Raw genomic sequence first — 19,240 nt, forward strand, 5'->3', positions numbered from 1 at the left:
TCATATCCACAAATCATATTTTATTAGCTGTCCAATGCCACCTTCCATTCATGTCCTGTGTTTTAATTAAATTTTATGAACTACCAGTACCAATCAATACAATGCATTTTTTTTTTTTTTTTTACACACCAACAGCTTAAATGTTCTTGAGGCTTTTAAACAATGAGCTGACTGTGGGCAAACAGAAGGCAAGGAATCACAGATAATTAGCTCATGCATCTGGTGCTGGCTAATAAATAAATAATTTTCACATGAATGTAGAAACCACTCAATGTTAACTGTATTTTTTTTTAAATAGTTGGAAACTGTAATAAAATGCGATTTTCAGAAGCATTTTGGCGACTAAGTAGAACTGTTTCATTTAAAAAATAGTTAAAGTTACTTTCCCCTAGATTGGGGTGGGTGAACGTGTAGCAAAATCTTCCATCCCACTTGACTCTGGCAGATGGAGTGATCGTTCACAAAATACATTTTTCTGCATTTCTTTTCATAAAAGCCAGCAGCCAGGAAGAGCACCCTACTTTGAAAAAAAATAGTTTGGTTCACACAGTATACTTTGGTTTATTTAAACAGGTAAGAAAGTGGTCCCCAGTTCTCCTGAGGAGAAAATATGTTTTCTGACTTTTGAATAAATCAAGATATTACCAGTCTGAATGAGTTTCCTTTTCTGTTAAGGTAAAAAGTATATCTTTCTTTCCCTCCAGTGTTCAGTTGCTCCTCTTGGGAAATACTCTTCCGATAAAGTATCTCTATGTCTCGATGTATCAGTAGCCCCACACCATGCCTTCCACATGACCAAAGGTCTGACATTCAGTGTCTGACGGGATCAGCATTTGGCGTGTCCTTGGATATAGGGCTCGATCTGAACAAAAAGTTCTCATAATACACCTGCAAGTATCTTCTTAAAAGATATAAAAAACGTATGCTAACTTGTGCTCTCTTAGTAAGGCTTGCAAATTGGTAATTAAATAAGCAGAATATAACTCATAAGCAAAAAAAAAAGTGCATTTTTAAATAAAATTAAGAAATGGGGATGGTTAAAACTATAATAAAAAAGATGAGCAGATTATTTTGGTTAATCTTGGATGGAAATGATACAATAGTTCTTTTTTTTTTTCTTTTTGAGTCCATTTGGTTTTGCTTAAATATACTCACAAGGATCGCCGTGAGTGTATCTCCAAATCTCACGAGCACTCCCAGGCTCTAGAGCCCTACCATGTAATCATTCCTATGGGGAGACATGGGCTTGCCTCTCATCCCAAAGAACTTTTTATAAAACTGGTCTTATTTCGTGACTATTTCAATAAGCACAAAAGATAACAGCTCTCACTTTGCTGTAAACACAATGAAAACCTCCACACCATCGGGCTTATAACCTCACAATCATTCTGCCTTTGTCAGACACCGCTCGGGATGCATTTGGGCTACTTTTGCAGGCAAAGTGGGAGATTTTAATTCCTGTTGTGTCCAGCCAAATAGGCAGAGAGAAATCAGAGGCTCTCCCCGCTCCTCTCTTTTACTAATCAGTTGAATTCTTTTTTTGCCCTTTAGGGAAATCTTTTCCTCGTCACAGCCACGTGTTCGGTAATCACAAAAGGGAAAAAATAAAAGGTCTCCCCAGATCTAGCCCCGGGAGTTCATGTTTTTTTGCTGCTTGTCTTCTGTTTCTGTTTGCGAAGGTGAGCCTCTATCTCGTGCCTGAAGACCAGCATCCCCAGCTGCCCGTGGGACGCCTCATTCATGGCCTTCGACTGCATGCACATCTTGTACTGCTCGGGGGTCAGCTCGTCCACACAGTGCTTCTCGTGCCAGAGGTGGAAGAGCCCCCGCACAGGCGTCCGCACCACGATGAGGTTGCTGTGCAGATACTTGCGATAGAGGTGCACGTCCTCTCCGCCCCAGCCTCGGATGTCCAAATCAAAGCCACCTGTCGGGAGAGAACACAGTGCTGAACCAAGCCGCGCAGCCCCCTCCCAGTCTAGACTGGCTTTCTGCACCTGCACCAGCACAGCACTTCGCACGCAGAGAAGCAACATCCAGGGGAGACGCTTCACTGCCCCTCCGAACGAGGCGCGTGTCCATCCGGGAAAGAGAAGTCAGGAATCCTGAACAGAGGACGCCGCGGCAGGGGCAGCCGGCACCAACTCCTGGAGATCCCAAGACCGCAAGGAGCATGCCTTCCCAGCACCCGCCTGCCTTCAAGAGCTAGCAGCAAAGCGAACAAGCAGCCTGAGCCCCCAGGATGAAAACTCTTGAATCTGTTCGAACGTGGCCTCCTGTCATTCAAGCCGAGGGAAGCAGGGGCTTGCTGCCTGACAGAGCAACAGGATCCCAGCGTGAACAAAATTACGTCCCACAAAACACTCTGCCTTTCATGGACTGAAATCGTCCCGAAGGTTGTGTGGCTGCCCCAGGCCGGTGACGTGAGTCATGTTTAAGGGACTGGTCTCACCGTGCTCCACGGTGGACTCCTTCAAAGTGAGTAATGGGCCCCTCAAGGCTCACCTTGTAAACTGAGATGCCCCACGTCTTTTCTTGACCTAAAGCCCACCGTGAGCCGAACAGAACCAGAGAAGACTTGCCCCTTTTTGTCATTGTTCCTTTCTCACCTAGGAGCTTTATTTAACTCCTACAAGAAGTCATCCTCAACACCTTCCACCAGAGCCCCCACGGAGCCCCCACACTGCACTGCTCTGATCAAGGCCGTCACTGGGCCAGGAAGGGGGGGCTCACGCACAGGGAAAATGGCAGCCTGGCCACGGCTGGGCTCTGTATGCAAGTGATCTGTGCCTCCCACCCCCACCCCATGGTGGGCAGGTGTACAATATCGAGTCGGGGGTCTGGAATTTGAGTCTTGGTTCGGCCACGTCACCTCTCGAGTTGTGGTTCCTTTATCCTGAAGTGAACTAGATGTTATAACCAAATGAGATAGTCATCTAAGGGGCAGCGCTTGCTTAGCTGTAACTGATTTATTATCATCGGTATCATTACAACTTAGTAAATAGACGGAGCAAAAGTAAGATGCCTACAAATAAATACAAGATGGCAAAGAATGACCAGGGTCCAGATGTGACCCAGAGATTCTGAGGTCACATCAATGGCTCACGGAGGAAGAGCACCCTTGCCAGCCTACCATCCCCCCATGTTTCAACTGCAGCCCTGCCCCATCCTTAGGAAAATCCAATTTATTATAAATTCAAATTTGATAAACATACACCATCACAAAATAATCTTTCCCTGTACATAGAGCAAGGAAACACAGTTTCTCGAAATGGAAACCTGCTTTAGAAAGAAAGATTAGGGGGGGATGCAAGTCTCCATGCTCTGTGAGGGCAGGGCTTCCCTGACTCCAAGCCAGGATCCACTCTGAGCCCCTGAACCCAAGATCAAAGTTTCTGCCTTGTTCATTCAGATCCTAGTCAAGTATAATCCGTAATTTTGTTCTGTTTCGAGGCACATGAGTAGGTACTACTGTGGGAAGAGGGGTGGTATTTCCAAGGGGGAAAGGAAATGCTCTGTTCTCTTCCTACATCCCTCACTTGCTGTGTGGTCCCTTTGCCCTTGGTCTTTTCAACAGCAACCTAAGGGCCTTTCCTCTCAGTGCTCTGGGAACGTGTGTGTGTGTGTGTGTGTGTGTGTGTGTGTGTGTGTGTACTGACAGTGAACTATACACTCAGTCGGAGCTTGAAGTAGTATCTGGAATTTTCAAAGGTTCAGCAGAGAGAAATCTGAATCTTTTCCAGTATGTGATTTTCCAAAATTCCCCATGTTGTCCTTATTTTTCTTCAGTGGATCCCGCTACTGTGGAGGCCCAGAATGTTCTGCAGGAGAGGGACCAGAGCCAGAACTAGGTCAGAAGGAGACACGGTGGGGGGGGGGGGGGGGGTGGAGACTTGCTTCGAAGCTGCCTTTCTGCAACAACTGCCTTTTCCCTCAGATTGTGTGCCGCAACTGGGGTGACCCAGAGGGTCTGGTGGGGATTAGAAGGGCTTGTGTGTCACGCACCCCCAAGCCTTGTCCTGGTCCAGCCCCCAAGTCCCTGACAAGAGGAACGGCCTCTTCTTAGGAAACAGCACCACCTTTGCCGACTCCTGGGACCCTGGGCTGCTCGGGGCCTCCGGGCGGAAGGAGAGGTTCAGGCTGGCACCCAGTCCCTCCACTTACCTATATTGATGAAGTCCGACCGGTACTGACAGGTCATCCCAAATCCAAAGTCTCTCCAAAATCCAGTCTCCTTCTTTATGACCTGCAGGGAAAGCACTGTCATTTGGATAGAAGTAGAGCGTATTCCCACATGCATGTAAGCACTGCTACATGGGGAGCCCGGCCCCCCACTGATAAGGAGCCAGCACGACCGTGTGGGAAACGCAGCTGGATTTGAGTCCTCTCCGCCGGGTAGGAATACACTGAACGCACCAGTTCCAAAATGGGCCTTGTGAGTTTTGGCACGTCTGGTTGGAATGTTTCTAGGGTGTAGGCATGAAAACACACACACACACACACACACACACACTCAAAAACAAACCAGGAGAGCAAGTTTTTGAGCAGCGCCATGGAAAAGCCACCTACGTGTCTGGCCCGACACCAGCACCAGAGAGAATCCGAGGCCTTGGCCCCTCACACAGCCGGGCGGGGAGCCAGCAGAGGGCTCAGGAAGTGGAGAAAAGGGAGAGAGAACAACTCGGAATTCAGCTGCTCTGGCACAGGGCACACACAGGACTCCCTCGGGGAATAAAAAGAAAACCCGAGAAGGCAGTGTGTTACTTCAGCTCTGCTAACTCTCACTGGCCGAGGTAAAGGGCACCAAGAGTCCAGGTTCTGAAGAAAGACTCTGTCCATTCACCTTCAAGCTATTTTAAAACCGAACTGTGCCCAAAAGCATCTGCGGTGGTGCCAGGCTGCAGGGCTGCCGAGAGGCCGTCTAAGCAGCGACTGTCTTCCAAAAGCGAGACCTGGTCCTGCTCAGTCTCTCACTCTGCAAGTAAATTTCCAATGCATTTGCTAAAGCAGCAAGACTTTCTAAAACATTTGTTTAATTTTTTGGCTGAGGTAATTTTGGGGATTGTTTTGAGACCTTAACAGTTCTTCCTCATTCTTGAGGTTAACAGAGGTGTTTAGTGGAGAAAGTCACCTCCCGGGGAAGGGAAAGGGAGGCCGAAGCAGGTCCCCCTCCACTGGGATTTCTGCATTTTCTGCCTGCGAAGTCTGGCTCCCTTTGCTGCTCATCAGAGACCGTGTGCAGCAGGGGGGAATGCACCAGGGTCTCCTCCCAGCTTGACCACTCGTTGGCTTTTCTGCCTCAGGCAGGTCCTTCACTCTTCTTTGAGCCTCTACTTCCTTTCCTATAAGTGAGGAGGCTGAGGGGTGCCTGGGTGGCTCAGTCGGTTAAGCATCCGACTCCTGATTTCACCTCAGGTCATGATCTTGGGGTCCTGGGATTAAGTCCCACATGGGGCTTCACGCTGGGCATGGAGTCTGCTTAAGATTCTCTCTCTCCTTCTGCCCTTCCCCCCCAAATAAAAAAAAATAAGGGGCACCTGGGTGGCTCTGTCGGTTAAGCATCTGCCTTTGGCTCGGGTCATGATCCCGGGGTCCTGGGATCGAGTCCCACATCGGGCTCCCTGCTCAGCGGGGAGCCTGCTTCTTCCTCTGCCCTTCCCCCCGCTCTTGCTCTCTCTCGTTATTTCTCTCTCTTTCAAATAAATAAATAAAATCTTTTAAAAATAAATAAATAAAATAAAATAAAATAGAGGAGGTTGAGCTAAATCTCCACTAAGGTCTCTTCCAGCTCTACCATCCAAACATCTAACCTTACTGCTCTCCCACCTCCCCGAAGTTCCAAGTTATCTCCATCACAGCCTCGGTTATATTTCATATATGGCTCATGGAAGGACTGTGAACTTAAAAATTCTTTTGCTCTGTAATCCATGAAACCATCTTAACTTCACTACAACCTCCACATAGACAGGGCCTGCACCGAGTGAACACGCGCACGTCAGGGCTGCTGAGGGAGAATAAGGACCTAGAGAGGTTTTGTCAGTTAGTGTGGTCCCAGCAGATGTGCTCCAATTCTTCTTCGGAACAAAAGCCTGTTATACAATATTTCCCAAGTGACAAGGCAATTTCATTAGTATCAACTGGAAAGATTTTGCAGGAAAGGAAAGTTTGGGAAAATCTCTGAGTCATTTTTTAAAAAGAACAGTTTGTTTCATACCAGGTACATGGTTTCTGTTGCAGCTCCTGGCTTAGTATCTTTCTGCTGGCCAGGACACAAACAGACAAGTCCTCTAAGCTTCTGGATAAAAATGGAGTCAAAGAGAAGGGCCAGTAACCAAACGTCAAGCATTTGGCTGAGGTCTATATGGAATCTAAACAAAAATGCTCCAAACAGGAAGCACAATGGGCCAGCACTGGGGAGGAAAGACAAGAAGGATTGCAAGAGGTGGTCACCCCAGACCTGGGCTGTGGATGCAGTGCCCGACAAGGCTGAACAAGGTAGAGTGACCCTCACCTGGGGACAGTGGGACAGACACAAACTGATTTATGAGCTGGGGAACGCATTCTTTTTTTCTTTTTTTTTAAGATTTTATTTATTTATTTGACAGAGATAGAGAGAGAGCACAAGTAGGCAGAGAGGCAGGCAGAAGCAGAGGGAGAAGGCAGGCTCTCTGCTGAGCAGGGAGCCCGATGTGGGACTGGATCCCAGGACCCTGGGATCATGACCTGAGCTGAAGGCAGCCGCTTAACCACTGAGCCACCCAGGCGCCCTGGGGAATGCATTCTATAAACACTTATTAATGTCGGCTTTCAAGTTGGCAAGCCAGAAAAAGCCACTATCTGAAATGCTCCTTGAGATTGAGCCCTTGGTGGAAACGGGTTTGATCATACCCTACCCATGGCATAGAACATCAGGGTGAGAGGGGGTTCATTTCTGACGGGCTCTACCACCCTCAGCTGGGCCGAGTCACTGGCACCGTGCCCTCGACCGGCAGCCTCACTGGGAGTGAGCGCTCTCGAGCGCACATCAGATCACAGCACGTTCCAATTTAAAACCCTGCAGGGGCTTTAATTACAATTCTCGCTAATGCAATTAGAATAAAACCCAGAGAAAACCTCTAGCCTGCAAAGGTCCTATGTGACCCGACCCCTGCCTGCCTCATCCATCTCATCCCCCCATGCAGAATCTCCTTCTATTCTGCCCCTCGAACATACCAGGCTCACAGGTCTCTCAGGCTGGACACTTGCAGATCCCTGACCTGGGTCACCTTTTCCCTGCTCACCACTGGGCTCTGCTCCAATGCCACTTGCCTAAAGCAGTCATACTGACCCTCCCAGCCAGCGTCAGCACACACCTCCACCCCCGTCACCACGTCACTCTCTAACCTGTCACCTGGTTTATTTTCTCTGTAACACTTAAGAGCTCTCTGAAATTATCCTGTTGATGCATTTGTTCCTCTCTTTTCTGTCTTTACCTACCACCAGTGGTGAACGTAAGCCCAGGGCCTTGGGATCATTCACAGCCCCCAGATCACTGTCCAGCACACAGCAGGTGCTCAATAAATGCTTCTCTAATGAGAGAATGAGGAGCACTCCTAGGGCAAAGAGGGCTCCATGCCACTGGAAACAGACATGGTTCAAGCAGGGAATTCTTGAGCGGCTCAGCGAAGGCCTAGGAATTCCAGTGGGAAAACTCAGCATCGTGTGGCTTTGGACGCACAGACAAAAACGTTTTCACCTTCCTGGGCTCTGAGCAGAGGGCTCTCTTGCTTAGAGCCTCCGCTCCAGGCATGAGAAGCTCCACTGCTCTGTTCAAGCTTTGAAAAGATATACACCAATGATGTTTACTACAACAGAGGAGGAAGAAACCTTCAGATAAAGATTGTATGTTAAAAGAAAAACATCTTCTGTCCTGAATTTCTCCGATCTGTTTTCAAGTGCTATCCTCACTTAAAAAAATGTCTCTCGAGGGCTGGCCTCCTCTCAACTCTCTGCAGCCCCCTCTCTCTCCCCACCTTAGATCTCGGCAGAGCACTGCAGGGCATGAACACACCACAAAGGGGAGTTGTCAAGCCCGCTCTCCCACAGGAAGTTTCCAGACCCGCAGCTCTACGGGCGATTCATGTGACAGGGTGATTCTTTTCTATCGGGACCAGAGCACAAAGCACAAATCAGCGTCTCTCCCCAGAGATGTGGGAAGGCGGCGCCCTGCAGCTGCACGGGGAGCTGGGAGGCAGTCAGCGCCTGTTGGTTTAATGGTGCGGACTTGGACAAGTGCCCGCGAAGCAATCTGGGCCCTGAAATAAAATAAATAACAAATACTCAGGGAGAGTATTTCCTCTAATTCAAAGAGAGCCTCCCAAGCACTGAGGTTGTGTTTGTCCAGGCTCACATTCATGAGAAATGCCAGTGGTACATACCCCGTGCAGCCCACAGGCCCCACGCTCAGAGGGAGTCCTGCCTGCTTTAATGCTCTTGGAATTCTTAAAAATTCCTGAGCCAGCGCCCTGCACTTTCATCGTGCACTGGGCCGCACCAATTACGGAGCCAGTCCCGCCTGGGAGCGGCAGACACCCTGAGCTTCAAGGGCTTTGGTGGCTGCGTTGGGTGCCCCCTGCCCCCGCACAGTACATCCCTTATTATCGAGGCCCGGAGGGAGGCTGTGTGGGGCATGCACGTGCCTTAGAGTGTGGAGGCAGAAGGACTTGGCCAAGCTAACTCAGCCACTTGTGGCTGAGCCCAGACCAACACTAGGATTGCTGGGACCATTTCCATTTCTTGAGAAATACAAGCTTTCACAGAATTGGTCTAAGAATGGACTCAAAGGCCACCTCCTGCAAGCTTTGTACTAACCCACATTTTCCCACAAGTCTTCTTTTATTGGTATCTGCTTAAAAAGAATAAAGTGTCTTTTGAAGCACTCTGAGGCCAAAGAACCTGTCGTTGCCACTCAGCATCCTCAGCCCCGACCCCATCACACAGGGCAGGCCTCGAGTTCCCAACCCTCTCACTCACTTAGCAATCTGAGCAGTGACTTATGCCTCTGAGCTTCAAGTTTTCATCTGTGAAACGAGCATAATAATGCCTCTTCACCTTACTGGCTATTCCACGAAATAAAGCGGGCACCATGCTGGCTTCCGGTAAGCTGCGGATGGCATCTGTTAATACTGCTCTTGGTACTCAGTGAGTGCCTGCTTCCCGAATATATAGAAACAGACTAAAAGGATGGACTGTGCCCAGTCAGCAAGCTTTAGACATTTAAACTGAAATGCAGATTAGTCGTAAAATACTTCTTGGAAGGGGGGAGACAGGCAGGGTATAGAATCAGAGAGGGTGAGGACGGGAGTCAGTACACCATTTACACACTGGACAGAGTAGCACAGAGTTGCTGGATTTAAATGATGGGTGGGATGCAGGGCGGACTGAGGTGTCAGGCAGCAAGGGCATCTCCCGGCGAGGAGAGGGCCCCGAGGGGGAAGGTCAGCACACGGAGAGGCGGGGCAGGTATGCTCGCCTGGCAGAGCGGCAGACTGGGGTGTCTGTCGAGTGGGGACCACGCGCCAGGTGCTGGTGTTTGCAGCCATTTCCTCAGTCACCAGTGTCAGAGTCAGCGTGGGGAGCAGATAAACCCCAACAAGGCATCAAGGCTGCGGTGCTGTGCCGGAGCCCGTCCCACCCAGCTCACCAGGATTGTGCATCCAGTGACGTCACTCTGGGGCCTCCCCAGGCCACGGTGGGGGTACTGACGGCATGGAAAATGGCAAACACGATGAATCCGGGCTTTTTCTACCCCTCCTTCCTCAGAGAGTGGGTTGTTTCACATTTACTAGCACACCACTGGCTTTAGGCCAGAAAGATGATTTAAAATGGGATTAATCTGTGTTTTGGAAATGTATCTCTGGCAGAGGGTGAAGGAAAGACCGGATGATAGGGGAGGGAAAGGGTCTATAGACGGAGGAGGCAGGAGTGGCCCCAGCATGAACAAGGCTTGAACTAGGAAAGTGGAATATCTAAAGTTAATAATTATTTAAATCAGAGTCATTCCTTTCTCTCTGAGCTGTTTCTAGATTAAAGCGTCAGCAAGGTTTATCTCAGGTTTACAAGTCAAGAAACTGAATGTTAGCATAAAATCCCATGATTTCACATACTTCTAATTATTAATGGACTGTACTCAAAAGTAAAGAAACGAGTAGTCCGCGCGCACACGCACACACACACACAAACACACACACATCAGGAATGTGGCTTCCGGCTTTAGTCTGAAGACAAAGTGTTATCAAACAGCAGTGGCCACAGCCTGACAAGCAATGACCCGCACGGGACTAATGAGGTCACATTCGCAGGGCTGCTGGAACACTTGTCTTGTGTCTGCATCTGTGAGTACTTTTTGTCATAGCTCCCTTCTGGACCTGTGTTCTCCCTCCACCTTGAGCCAGGGGTGGCTCTCAAGAATATCTACAGATCTCAGATCTTTCAGGACAGAGCCAAAATGAACCCTTGCTAGGAAGTTTCTCCTAACTTACCATCCCTAACCATCTCTTTTTATTTTATACCTTCTCAGCACCTACACATTCTGTCTCCATTAAACTAATTTCTGTAGCTTGATGTTCTCCTTTGGAATTTTGTCAGATCATTTCCTTTATATTTCAGCCCTCATCTAGATCCTAAGCCAATCTGCTTCCACTGCCCTAGGGTAAGGAAATCCTGCTTTGGGCCTGAGTTCTCCTACCAGCTGGTTGTGTGATCCTGGGCAAGTCTACAAAAACAAGAGAGTAAAGTGACCTCCTCCCCAATCACTCCCAAGCATATGAAACTCTTTCAGTTCCTCTGACTCCTCTAGAATGTCCAGTCGAGTTCTCTGCAGGCAGCAAGGGCTCCAGAAATGGCTCATCCAATAACAAACATAATCAACACTTTCCTTTTGTGGATGGAGAACCTCCTGTGTCTCAGAGACAACTGCTGTCTTTCTCTGGACTGAATCATCACGAATACTGAACCCTAACATAGCAGACTGACATGCTCTAGAAAAGCTCTAAGGTATATTTGGAAGTAAATGTCCCCAGTTGCAGGAGAATTCTGAGGCTCTAGCTATGGACACAGCGATCTAAGTTCTGCTTCTGCTTGACCATTAATTCTGGGGATCTGAGAAACTGGTTTAGGGAAACTTCTAGTTTCCCTTTGCACCTGCTTCTCTGCAGGAATGGTAATAAAAGGATAAAACTTTTAAAGTGTGGAATAAAAAGAATTCCTTGCAAGCAAATAAGATCTTTATGAGTTTGTAGTTGAAACATTAATCACATTTGATGTCAAATGTAAAGAAGTACTTTATTTAAAACCAAAGGAATTTATATTCTGATTGGTTGAAAGAAAATAAATCCTGTATCCCATTTCCCCCTCAAACCCTAGTGGAAGCTTAGAACTCATGGAAAGGAAACAAGAAGGTTTGTGTCTCAACAGAAGCGGTATCACCCTAAAGTAGGTAAAAACTGATTCTTGGAGAATGAAAAACTCTTACCGTGTTGACACATACAGCACACAGAAACATACAGTTACATAAACAGATATTCAGTGCATCTGTGGTGTTGGAATTTCACTGGGGGAAGACAGAACTATATTATTACCATATCGTGTGGCATGGGCCCCAAGGGAAACCATGCGGGGATGGGGGAGGAGTAAACCTCATCCAACCTCACGGAGCCCAAGCTGAAACCTTCTGGAAAAGATCACTGTATCAGCTGCCAGAGGTTTACTGGAGGATGGGGCCAGAAAGAACAGGTTTTGCTACTTCTGGAAGCTTAAAGACAGAATCAGTCCTCCAAACAAATTTCAAAGAACACATGTTTTCAATGAAAATCAATTTACTCTCCCATTGCACAGAAGCAAGAGAGAGAGAGTTGGTTCCTTCCCATCTTCATGTTCACACAGCAGCTTTCCCTTCTCCACCCTAAGACGTACTCAGTGGGAAGAGACACGGCGTTGCCTCAAGACAGAGACTCTCAAGGCAATGAAGCACAGACAGCCCCAGGTCAGCTGTCTCCTGATATTCAGCCTGAGCTAGAACGCAGCTTTAGACACACCCAGCTGATCTCTTTGCAGGAAAAGGTCAGAGTCCAAGTTGGGGGTGACAACAATAATGGGGAATTTCATCTCCGAAGGGCAAGCCTACACGCATTACAGAGACCCTCTCCTGGCTTTACCTCATCCTCCTGTTGCCCGCACTGCTTCTCTGTTAAATGGGCTCATTGCCGCCGCCGCCACCACCACCAAAACCACTCAGCGTACGGAGATCTTTGGTGGCTGTGTGGTTCCACTCTCCATGACCTGTGAACCCACGATCTTAGCAGAGGAGCCCCTCCAACGTTCCTTTAAGAGCCACCTTGCTGGTGACCATGTCCCAGAGGGACTGTGATATGTGGGAATGGCGGCGTGATGGGACGGGCACTGGATCTGGTCCCCCACTGACTCACTCACCGTGTGAGCTGGGGTGAGCCACCCCTTTCTGGCTTCTGTTTGCCATCTGTCACCTTACCTGGGAGCCTTTGTAATAACAAAGAGAAAATGTGCTGCATCCACAATGCAATAATCCTAGTTTCCAAAAACCATATAAGAAAACTATGAAGGTGTGAAATTACCTTTCTGTAAGGTACTGTTCTATTTATTTTCCACTTTTAAATATTGCAAGCACTTTTAATGGACAAGGCACTGGGAGCAAGGGCCAGAACGTCTGCCAAACTTAAAAATTACTATGGGAATCAATCCAGAGATTTCCACTCACCTTTACTCATGGTCAGGTGCCCCTGGTAATGAAAGACATGAAACAGAGCCACGCGAAGGCACCTGCGGCGCGATTACTCACCAGCTGCTGTTCTAAGGGAGGCACCGCCTCGTGATGGCCGTATATTATGCCGGGATTGTACTGACTGAAAAGGACCGGATAAAATACCTTCTTCCCTGCAAACCAGGAAACAAACCCTCACTTAAAGCAACAGACAAAACTATTAGGCTGGTTCACTTATATTCAGCCCTCGGAAATAGCCCAGGTATTTGCATCCAGTTTTCCTTATCACTCAGCCCTAAAACAGATCTTAGAAGTTCTGTGCACCCAGACCACATGGACAGACTCTCTAATTAATCTCTGACCTCCTAGCACAGAAGTGGTATTCAAAATACTGACAGTCGGTGGGTGGCTCTGGCGGGCGTGAGAGAGAGTTCTGATGCCCACCATGCGCCTTGTGGGAGTCCAAAGGATGGCTAGAGGGGCCAGGGTGACTTCAGGCAGCAGGAGTGGATTTAGAGACCCCAGGGTACTTGCTCTTTACCAGCTTACATGGAAGAGCTTCTGTATTTTAACAGTAGTTATCAGCTGAATATCAGCCTTGGTTCGAGTCAAACTCTATGAAAATCACTTTCCTGTTGTGGGTTCTTTCTGCTCCGAGCCCTTCCTCCCTTAGTACACGCCCACAGCCACTCCTTTCCCTTTAGTTTCAGACAGCTTACCAGCCCCTGTCCTCCCACACTTTCTCCCATGGATGTTCACTAGGGCTGACGTCCCAGCTGAAAATGGGAAAGGGGTTACAGACTGGAACGTAGGACGAAGAGCCCCAGAATTATGGTGGCTGACTGGCCCACACTGACATCAAAGGAGAAATCAAACCAGATGATTTTCCTTTTTTTTTTTGTCATGGGAGTAAAATCAGGCCAGCGCAGAAGCAGGACATCAGAGGGAAACTGTGAAGGAATGAGTGTAACTGTGACAGAGCTGACCACCACCATGGGGGAGAGAAAGGGAAGAGCCAACTCCAGAGACCCTTACCTGGCTGTGTGTTCAGCCTGCACGTATTGAGGAATTCAGAGGTGAAGTAGATATCGACATCACAGAAAAAGAGAAGGACGTTGCTTCCTTTCCAGAAGCGGGCTCCAACATCAAGTCCTTTTCCCCGAGAAAACTCTCCATTCAGTTGGATGAAGGTAAAGTTCCTGAAGTTGGCAGCTCTAAAAGGGAAGACTGGATACAGTCACTCATGTGCTCATGCACCCAGGCAGACAGAATCCCTTGGAAAACACAAGACCAGGGCCCATAGTTTTTGTAACCATGAGGGCACTGAAACTACCAAGAAGATACAGAATGACCCAGACTCACTGGAAACGAACTGATATTAAAGGTACCAAGAACACTCAGTGAAGTTTTAACATCAACTTATTTCTTCTTTCTCTAGCAATTTCCCCACAGTGAAAACTGTACTGTTATAGCTAATGGATATTCTCTGTGATAGAGAAACTTGAACCAGTGGAGACTAGGTGAACAGAACCCAGGACAAGCTCCGTGCCTTCCAAGCCACCTGAATGAAACCACTGGGCCAAAGAAATAAAATCACACTGGAATGGCCCCGCCTAGTGTCTTCTCATCTGTATGCGACTGGAGACCAGGCACGACAGTCTTGATGTATGTCTATCCCAAAACAGATTGAAACCTGGACTCCTTCCCCACCTTCAAGTAAAGCAAGAGAGCACGGTAGGAAAATGACAGACTTGGACTCAGATCACGAAGGCTATGCCAGACCTGGCTCTCCTATAGATTAACTCTGTGATCTAGGCCAGCCCATTACTCTCCCGGAAGCGCAGTTGCCTCATCTGCAAAATGGGAATAAAAACACCTTCCTTAACTACCTCCCAGAGTTAGTAGTTAGATCAACGCTGCCAAGAGCATAAAGCGGTCTGTAAGCATCAGCTCTCGCTGTCCTCAGCCCAGGCAAGGATGCCCAGGCCTGTGGTGGTAAAGCCAAGCAACACGTTTCTTCATTTGGCTCTTCTTTCCCAGGGACAGCAGAAACTTCTGAAATGGGGCATGTCTTGAGCAGAAGTTCCAGGAATTCATGTTGTACCTAGAGGGACAGGCGTTGTCTTCGGCCAGACAGAACTAGAGAACGACTCCGAGTCCTATTTCAGCTCCTAACCCTGCCTGTGCAGCGGGGGGCCTAGCCTTTGGCAAATCCCCCTCTTCCCACTCACGCCACCCATCTTTTCATAATGGTTCCTCTCCTCCCACAGCCTGGGCTCTCCCCTCACCCACTCCCCATTCCTAAGGCCTCTCTAATCTTGATGTATTCAAAACAAGTATAAAAACCCATTTCCATTTCAAAGTCAATATTCCGAGTAAGTCTCTTGGGTGAAGGTCAACACAAAAACAGAGTCAGAAACTTTTCAAACGCGAGGTTGTGCCTGTACCCGGTCATTTAACCAGCCGAGCAGAACTAGTTCTGCTCCCCCTTCCTTGACGTAACATCTTCTTTCAAACCTGTGCCTGAGCTGGGTTTTTTATCCTGGGAATCTGTGGGCCCAAGCTTGTCTGAGTCCAGTGCCAGACAAGCCTTTCAGATTTCGATCAAGGCAGGAGGCCTGGTGACTAGAAGAACCCTGATGTCTGCGGCAGCAAACCTGGATCCGGGGCCTAGAGCCACGCCCGCCCCCACTCGGTGCTCAACAGACGTGTGTGGAAAAGCGTGTCAGTAGACGAATGGCTTTCATCCCAGCACTGTCCCTCATCTATTTAGGGAAACTCATTTTGCTTCTCTTGTCTCTGGTTCCTCATTGCAAATCTGGTGGAGCCCAATGGGCCCTTGCCATTCTCAAATTCTGTTTTTCTGGGATGCTGCATCCAGTTCAGCACGGTTCTGCATGTGGTGGGATCCTCCTGCTCTCGCACTCTCTGGGGAGGTAGCCGCAGGTCGTATTTTCTGTGAGGAGCACTGAAGTCATGTTTCAGAGCCTCCTCAGCACTTGGCCTGGCCCCTGGTGAGGACAGGGCTACCTCCCTCATGCACAGATGCACGTGCAGGTGGAGAGCGGCCCCCGCAGTCGTGTTCACATCTCCTGGAGGCTTCCACAGCCCCGCCCCGGCAGGTCAAGCTCACCGCACTTCTGCCTGACCTGTTTGGGCAGTTTTCAGGAAGGTTTCACCCTTGAGAGGCACCTGGATTTTTCCCTCTTCATCTAAGGGAGCCTCCTGCCAGGTCTCACAGGACTTACCCACATCCTGGGGCTCATCTTTCTCTAACAGCCAGTACTGGGTCTCTTTCTTAATTTGTCTCAAGGCCCATACTCTTGGGACCCCCCCCCAGAATGCAGGGATATAGGTTAGCTAGTTGGCAGAGCAGGAAGGCCTTCCTTCTTTAGGCTGTAACTGACTCATAATTCAGGTGCCTCCTCCAAGAGGTTTTCCAGGATCTACCATTGGAGATCTACCAACAGCAAGCAACTTTCACCAAAGGAAGAGGAATGCAGTTCCTGGATATGCTATGTTAAAGGAACTGTCCAGTTTTCCTCCTGGAACAGCCTACGTATGGTCCTTTGTGTATATATATCAAATGTTTACAAAAGTTAAGCCATGTTGAATACTTAAGAACACAAAGCAGCCCTAGAAACTGAGGAAACAAGCATTAAAGATATGACAAGACTGTAGGTGGTTGACCACTGAGACAGTTGAGTATTATAAACTTAGAGGGGAGAGTGGTAATTTGATGTGTACCCTTACCCAATATGTAAGTTAATCTAGTTTGTTCTGTCCCTAAATTCCCCAAACCCTGGCCTGAACTGCTCTGCTGCAGCAAAGGGCACGGGGAGAGAGGAAGATGGGGGTCTGGGCTTGTCTGTCACTCAGAACCACCAGGAAAAGGGGTGAGGAGAACACCGTGCCTAGTGTTTGAGATGATCTTAATTTGGAAGAACTTTTTAAACAAGTCTTAAAACATCCATTTCTAGGCTTCAATGTGTTGCCTCTAGAGGAAGAGAATTCAGGAAAGTGGATGCCAAGGGACCCTGCATTTGACCCTAATGTAAAAGGCAATCCGTTTCCTTTCTCTTCGGTTACGCCCTCTACAAGGATGAGACGGTTCACATTCTACCCGTGGCGCTCCCCAATCTGAAACTGCCAAGCCGCTCTCAGCGCGCCCACAGGCCGTGAGAAAGCTGCAGGCTGTAGCACTCAGCTCTGTCCCGTCTGTGCAGCAGCCCCGCTGCCCGACGGGGGCCCACACGCACGTGGCACCAGTAGCCTCTGCTTCCCCATCTCCCCAACCCCTGCAGAGAACCCCGCCACGCCCAGCTCATCCACCATGACCAATGCTGGCCAGTGGGAGACACGCGTGCTTCCTGCCGGCCTCCCAGCATACACATGTGATGGCTGATGCAGGGAGCTGGACGTGAGGGCGCACAGAGGCAGGGTGGGGACAGGGCAGTGGCTGGCCTGGGAGGCACCATTAGCCAGTCATGGGTGTTGGAGAAGGCCCAGGGCTAACTTCGCCATCCATCTGTGGTTCCCGGCTTGGCTGCCAGGTCACCGCGCTCAGCTGTGAGTCTATCCGCAGAAGGATAATAGTACTGTGTTCCCTCCCGATCACTCAACCCAAGCACTTTTTATAACTGACCAGTATCTGGAGGAGCCCCATGCTCTCCTCTCTGCTGTCAGGAAGGGCCTCAAATAATTAACAAGTATTTTCTACTAAGAAAGGGGGCTGAGCTGGAAACACCAGAAAAAGAATTGGAACAACTTTACTTTCTCTCTTTTCCAGAACAGAGAGATTAATACACTGTCAAACATCTGGGCCCGACAGTGGATACCTTCCTCTCATCTCAAACTCATCAGCATCAGCTCTGGAGCATAGCCCACAACAGGATGACGAGAAACTGGCTTCTGCAGGATCGCCTGGCCCCTCCCTCAACACGTCCCCTGTCTTCACTCAGAAATGCCGCTCACTGCTTGGGCAGGGGGACTCACTCACTAGGCCGGAGCAGTGCTGCTCCACCATGTATAAAACAGAGGATGAAGGGGCAGTGAGGCCATGCAAAAGCAAGGACACACTGCAACACAAAACTCTGATTCACCCCAAGGGGTCTGGTGGTCGGTTTGGGAATGCGCCCAACACAGCCATGAGGCTGTAACCCAAAAATGCAGGCCACAGAGGTGCACAGGCAAAGACCCTGTTTTGTCCTCTGCGCATGGCCCCCCACCCCACAGTGACCATCCAGAAGATGATCATGGCTGGTGTGCCATGTGCCTCCTGCCTCTGCACCAGGGCCCCTCCTGGAATGTACTTTCTCCATCCAATCCAGGCTTCACAGCCCTAGTCAAGTGCCACCACCTCTTAGGTCTTGCTACAAACTGAAGTGGCCTCTTTGGGCTCCTAAGCACTTTGCCCAGTCCTCCCTCTGTCCTCCCGTGCCCGGTGCATTCTTGTGCCTTTGCCTGTACAGACTTGTACTGGATGACCTCGCAAGCTGTAAATCCTGGGTGGGCAGGGATTGCCCCCCCTTTTCTTAATCTGCAGAGATGATCTGGCACTTTGCAGTGGACGGCACACACAGGGAAGTGGATGATCGATCAATAAGCATCGGATGAATCGAGGGGTAAATCCACAGGAAAAGCTGAGGTGTATCTCAGACCTTCACTGTTGGGGGGCACTGCCCAGGATTCCTCCTTCTTCCCTCAGGTGGGTACTGGGGAACCCCCCATATATCATCAGCAAGAGTCTCCAACCAACAGACTCCTAAGGACAGGCATAAACCCATGCTTTTAGAAAGATGACAAATATGAAATAACAGAAAAAATGAGAGCTGAGAAAAAGGAGATACAATTTGGTTTGAAATATTTAATTTATCCATACCAAGAAATGTAACATTTAGTGGCACGCCTAAAGTAATGGCCTGGTAAGGAAAACAGGCCTTTTTCATGGCAGAATGAGGGCCCTACATTTGATACTATGCAATTTCCTACTATGACTCCAGAATATGTAGTTCCAAAAGGCCCCATGATTGCTCACTATTCTTCTTCTTTTCTTCTTGAATTGTATTATTGACTGATGAAACTCTCAAGTTTCTCATTCAATTCCCTCTTATATATAGTAAGGCTGGTGCACAGGGACTCCTCCAAGTTATAAACAGTTATTGTGCTAGACATTATAATGACCTCAGAAAGCTACTGTTTCTACTGGAGATTTAATTTCTCTAATTGACTTGCATTTCCCAGAATTGCCGGATTGAAAATGATAAAAGATCTTGTTGTCTACTGTGATTTATTCTCATACAGACTTCTTTCCACCATTACAAGGAAATTCCCTTAATGTGGCACTTCCCACAATAACCCTTCATTTAAAAAAATACTTTAAAAATTTACATAAAAACCCACATTATAATTTAAAATTTTAAATCTAACAGCTCTAAATATTGAAATTGCTTATGAGTTCTACTT

At 48.5% G+C, this 19,240-nt stretch overlaps 1 protein-coding gene across 4 annotated transcripts in view; it reads right to left on the bottom strand.

Moving 5' to 3' along the window:
• CSGALNACT1 (chondroitin sulfate N-acetylgalactosaminyltransferase 1) overlaps positions 1–19,240 on the bottom strand; it is a 329,193-nt gene continuing 309,953 nt past the window's right edge. For all 4 annotated transcript variants that reach the window (XM_032413279.1, XM_032413278.1, XM_032413281.1 and 1 more), the window contains 4 exons: positions 13,811–13,989; positions 12,854–12,948; positions 4,165–4,246; positions 1–1,927 (listed from right to left, as the gene is read on the bottom strand). In XM_032413279.1, coding sequence (XP_032269170.1) covers positions 1,638–1,927; positions 4,165–4,246; positions 12,854–12,948; positions 13,811–13,989 — 646 coding nt within the window. In that variant the 3' untranslated portion in view covers positions 1–1,637. The remainder of the gene's footprint in view (positions 1,928–4,164; positions 4,247–12,853; positions 12,949–13,810; positions 13,990–19,240) is intronic.

The sequence above is a fragment of the Phoca vitulina genome, unplaced genomic scaffold, assembly GCF_004348235.1.
Source record: "Phoca vitulina isolate PV1807 unplaced genomic scaffold, GSC_HSeal_1.0 scaffold15, whole genome shotgun sequence".
Taxonomy (NCBI): domain Eukaryota; kingdom Metazoa; phylum Chordata; class Mammalia; order Carnivora; family Phocidae; genus Phoca; species Phoca vitulina.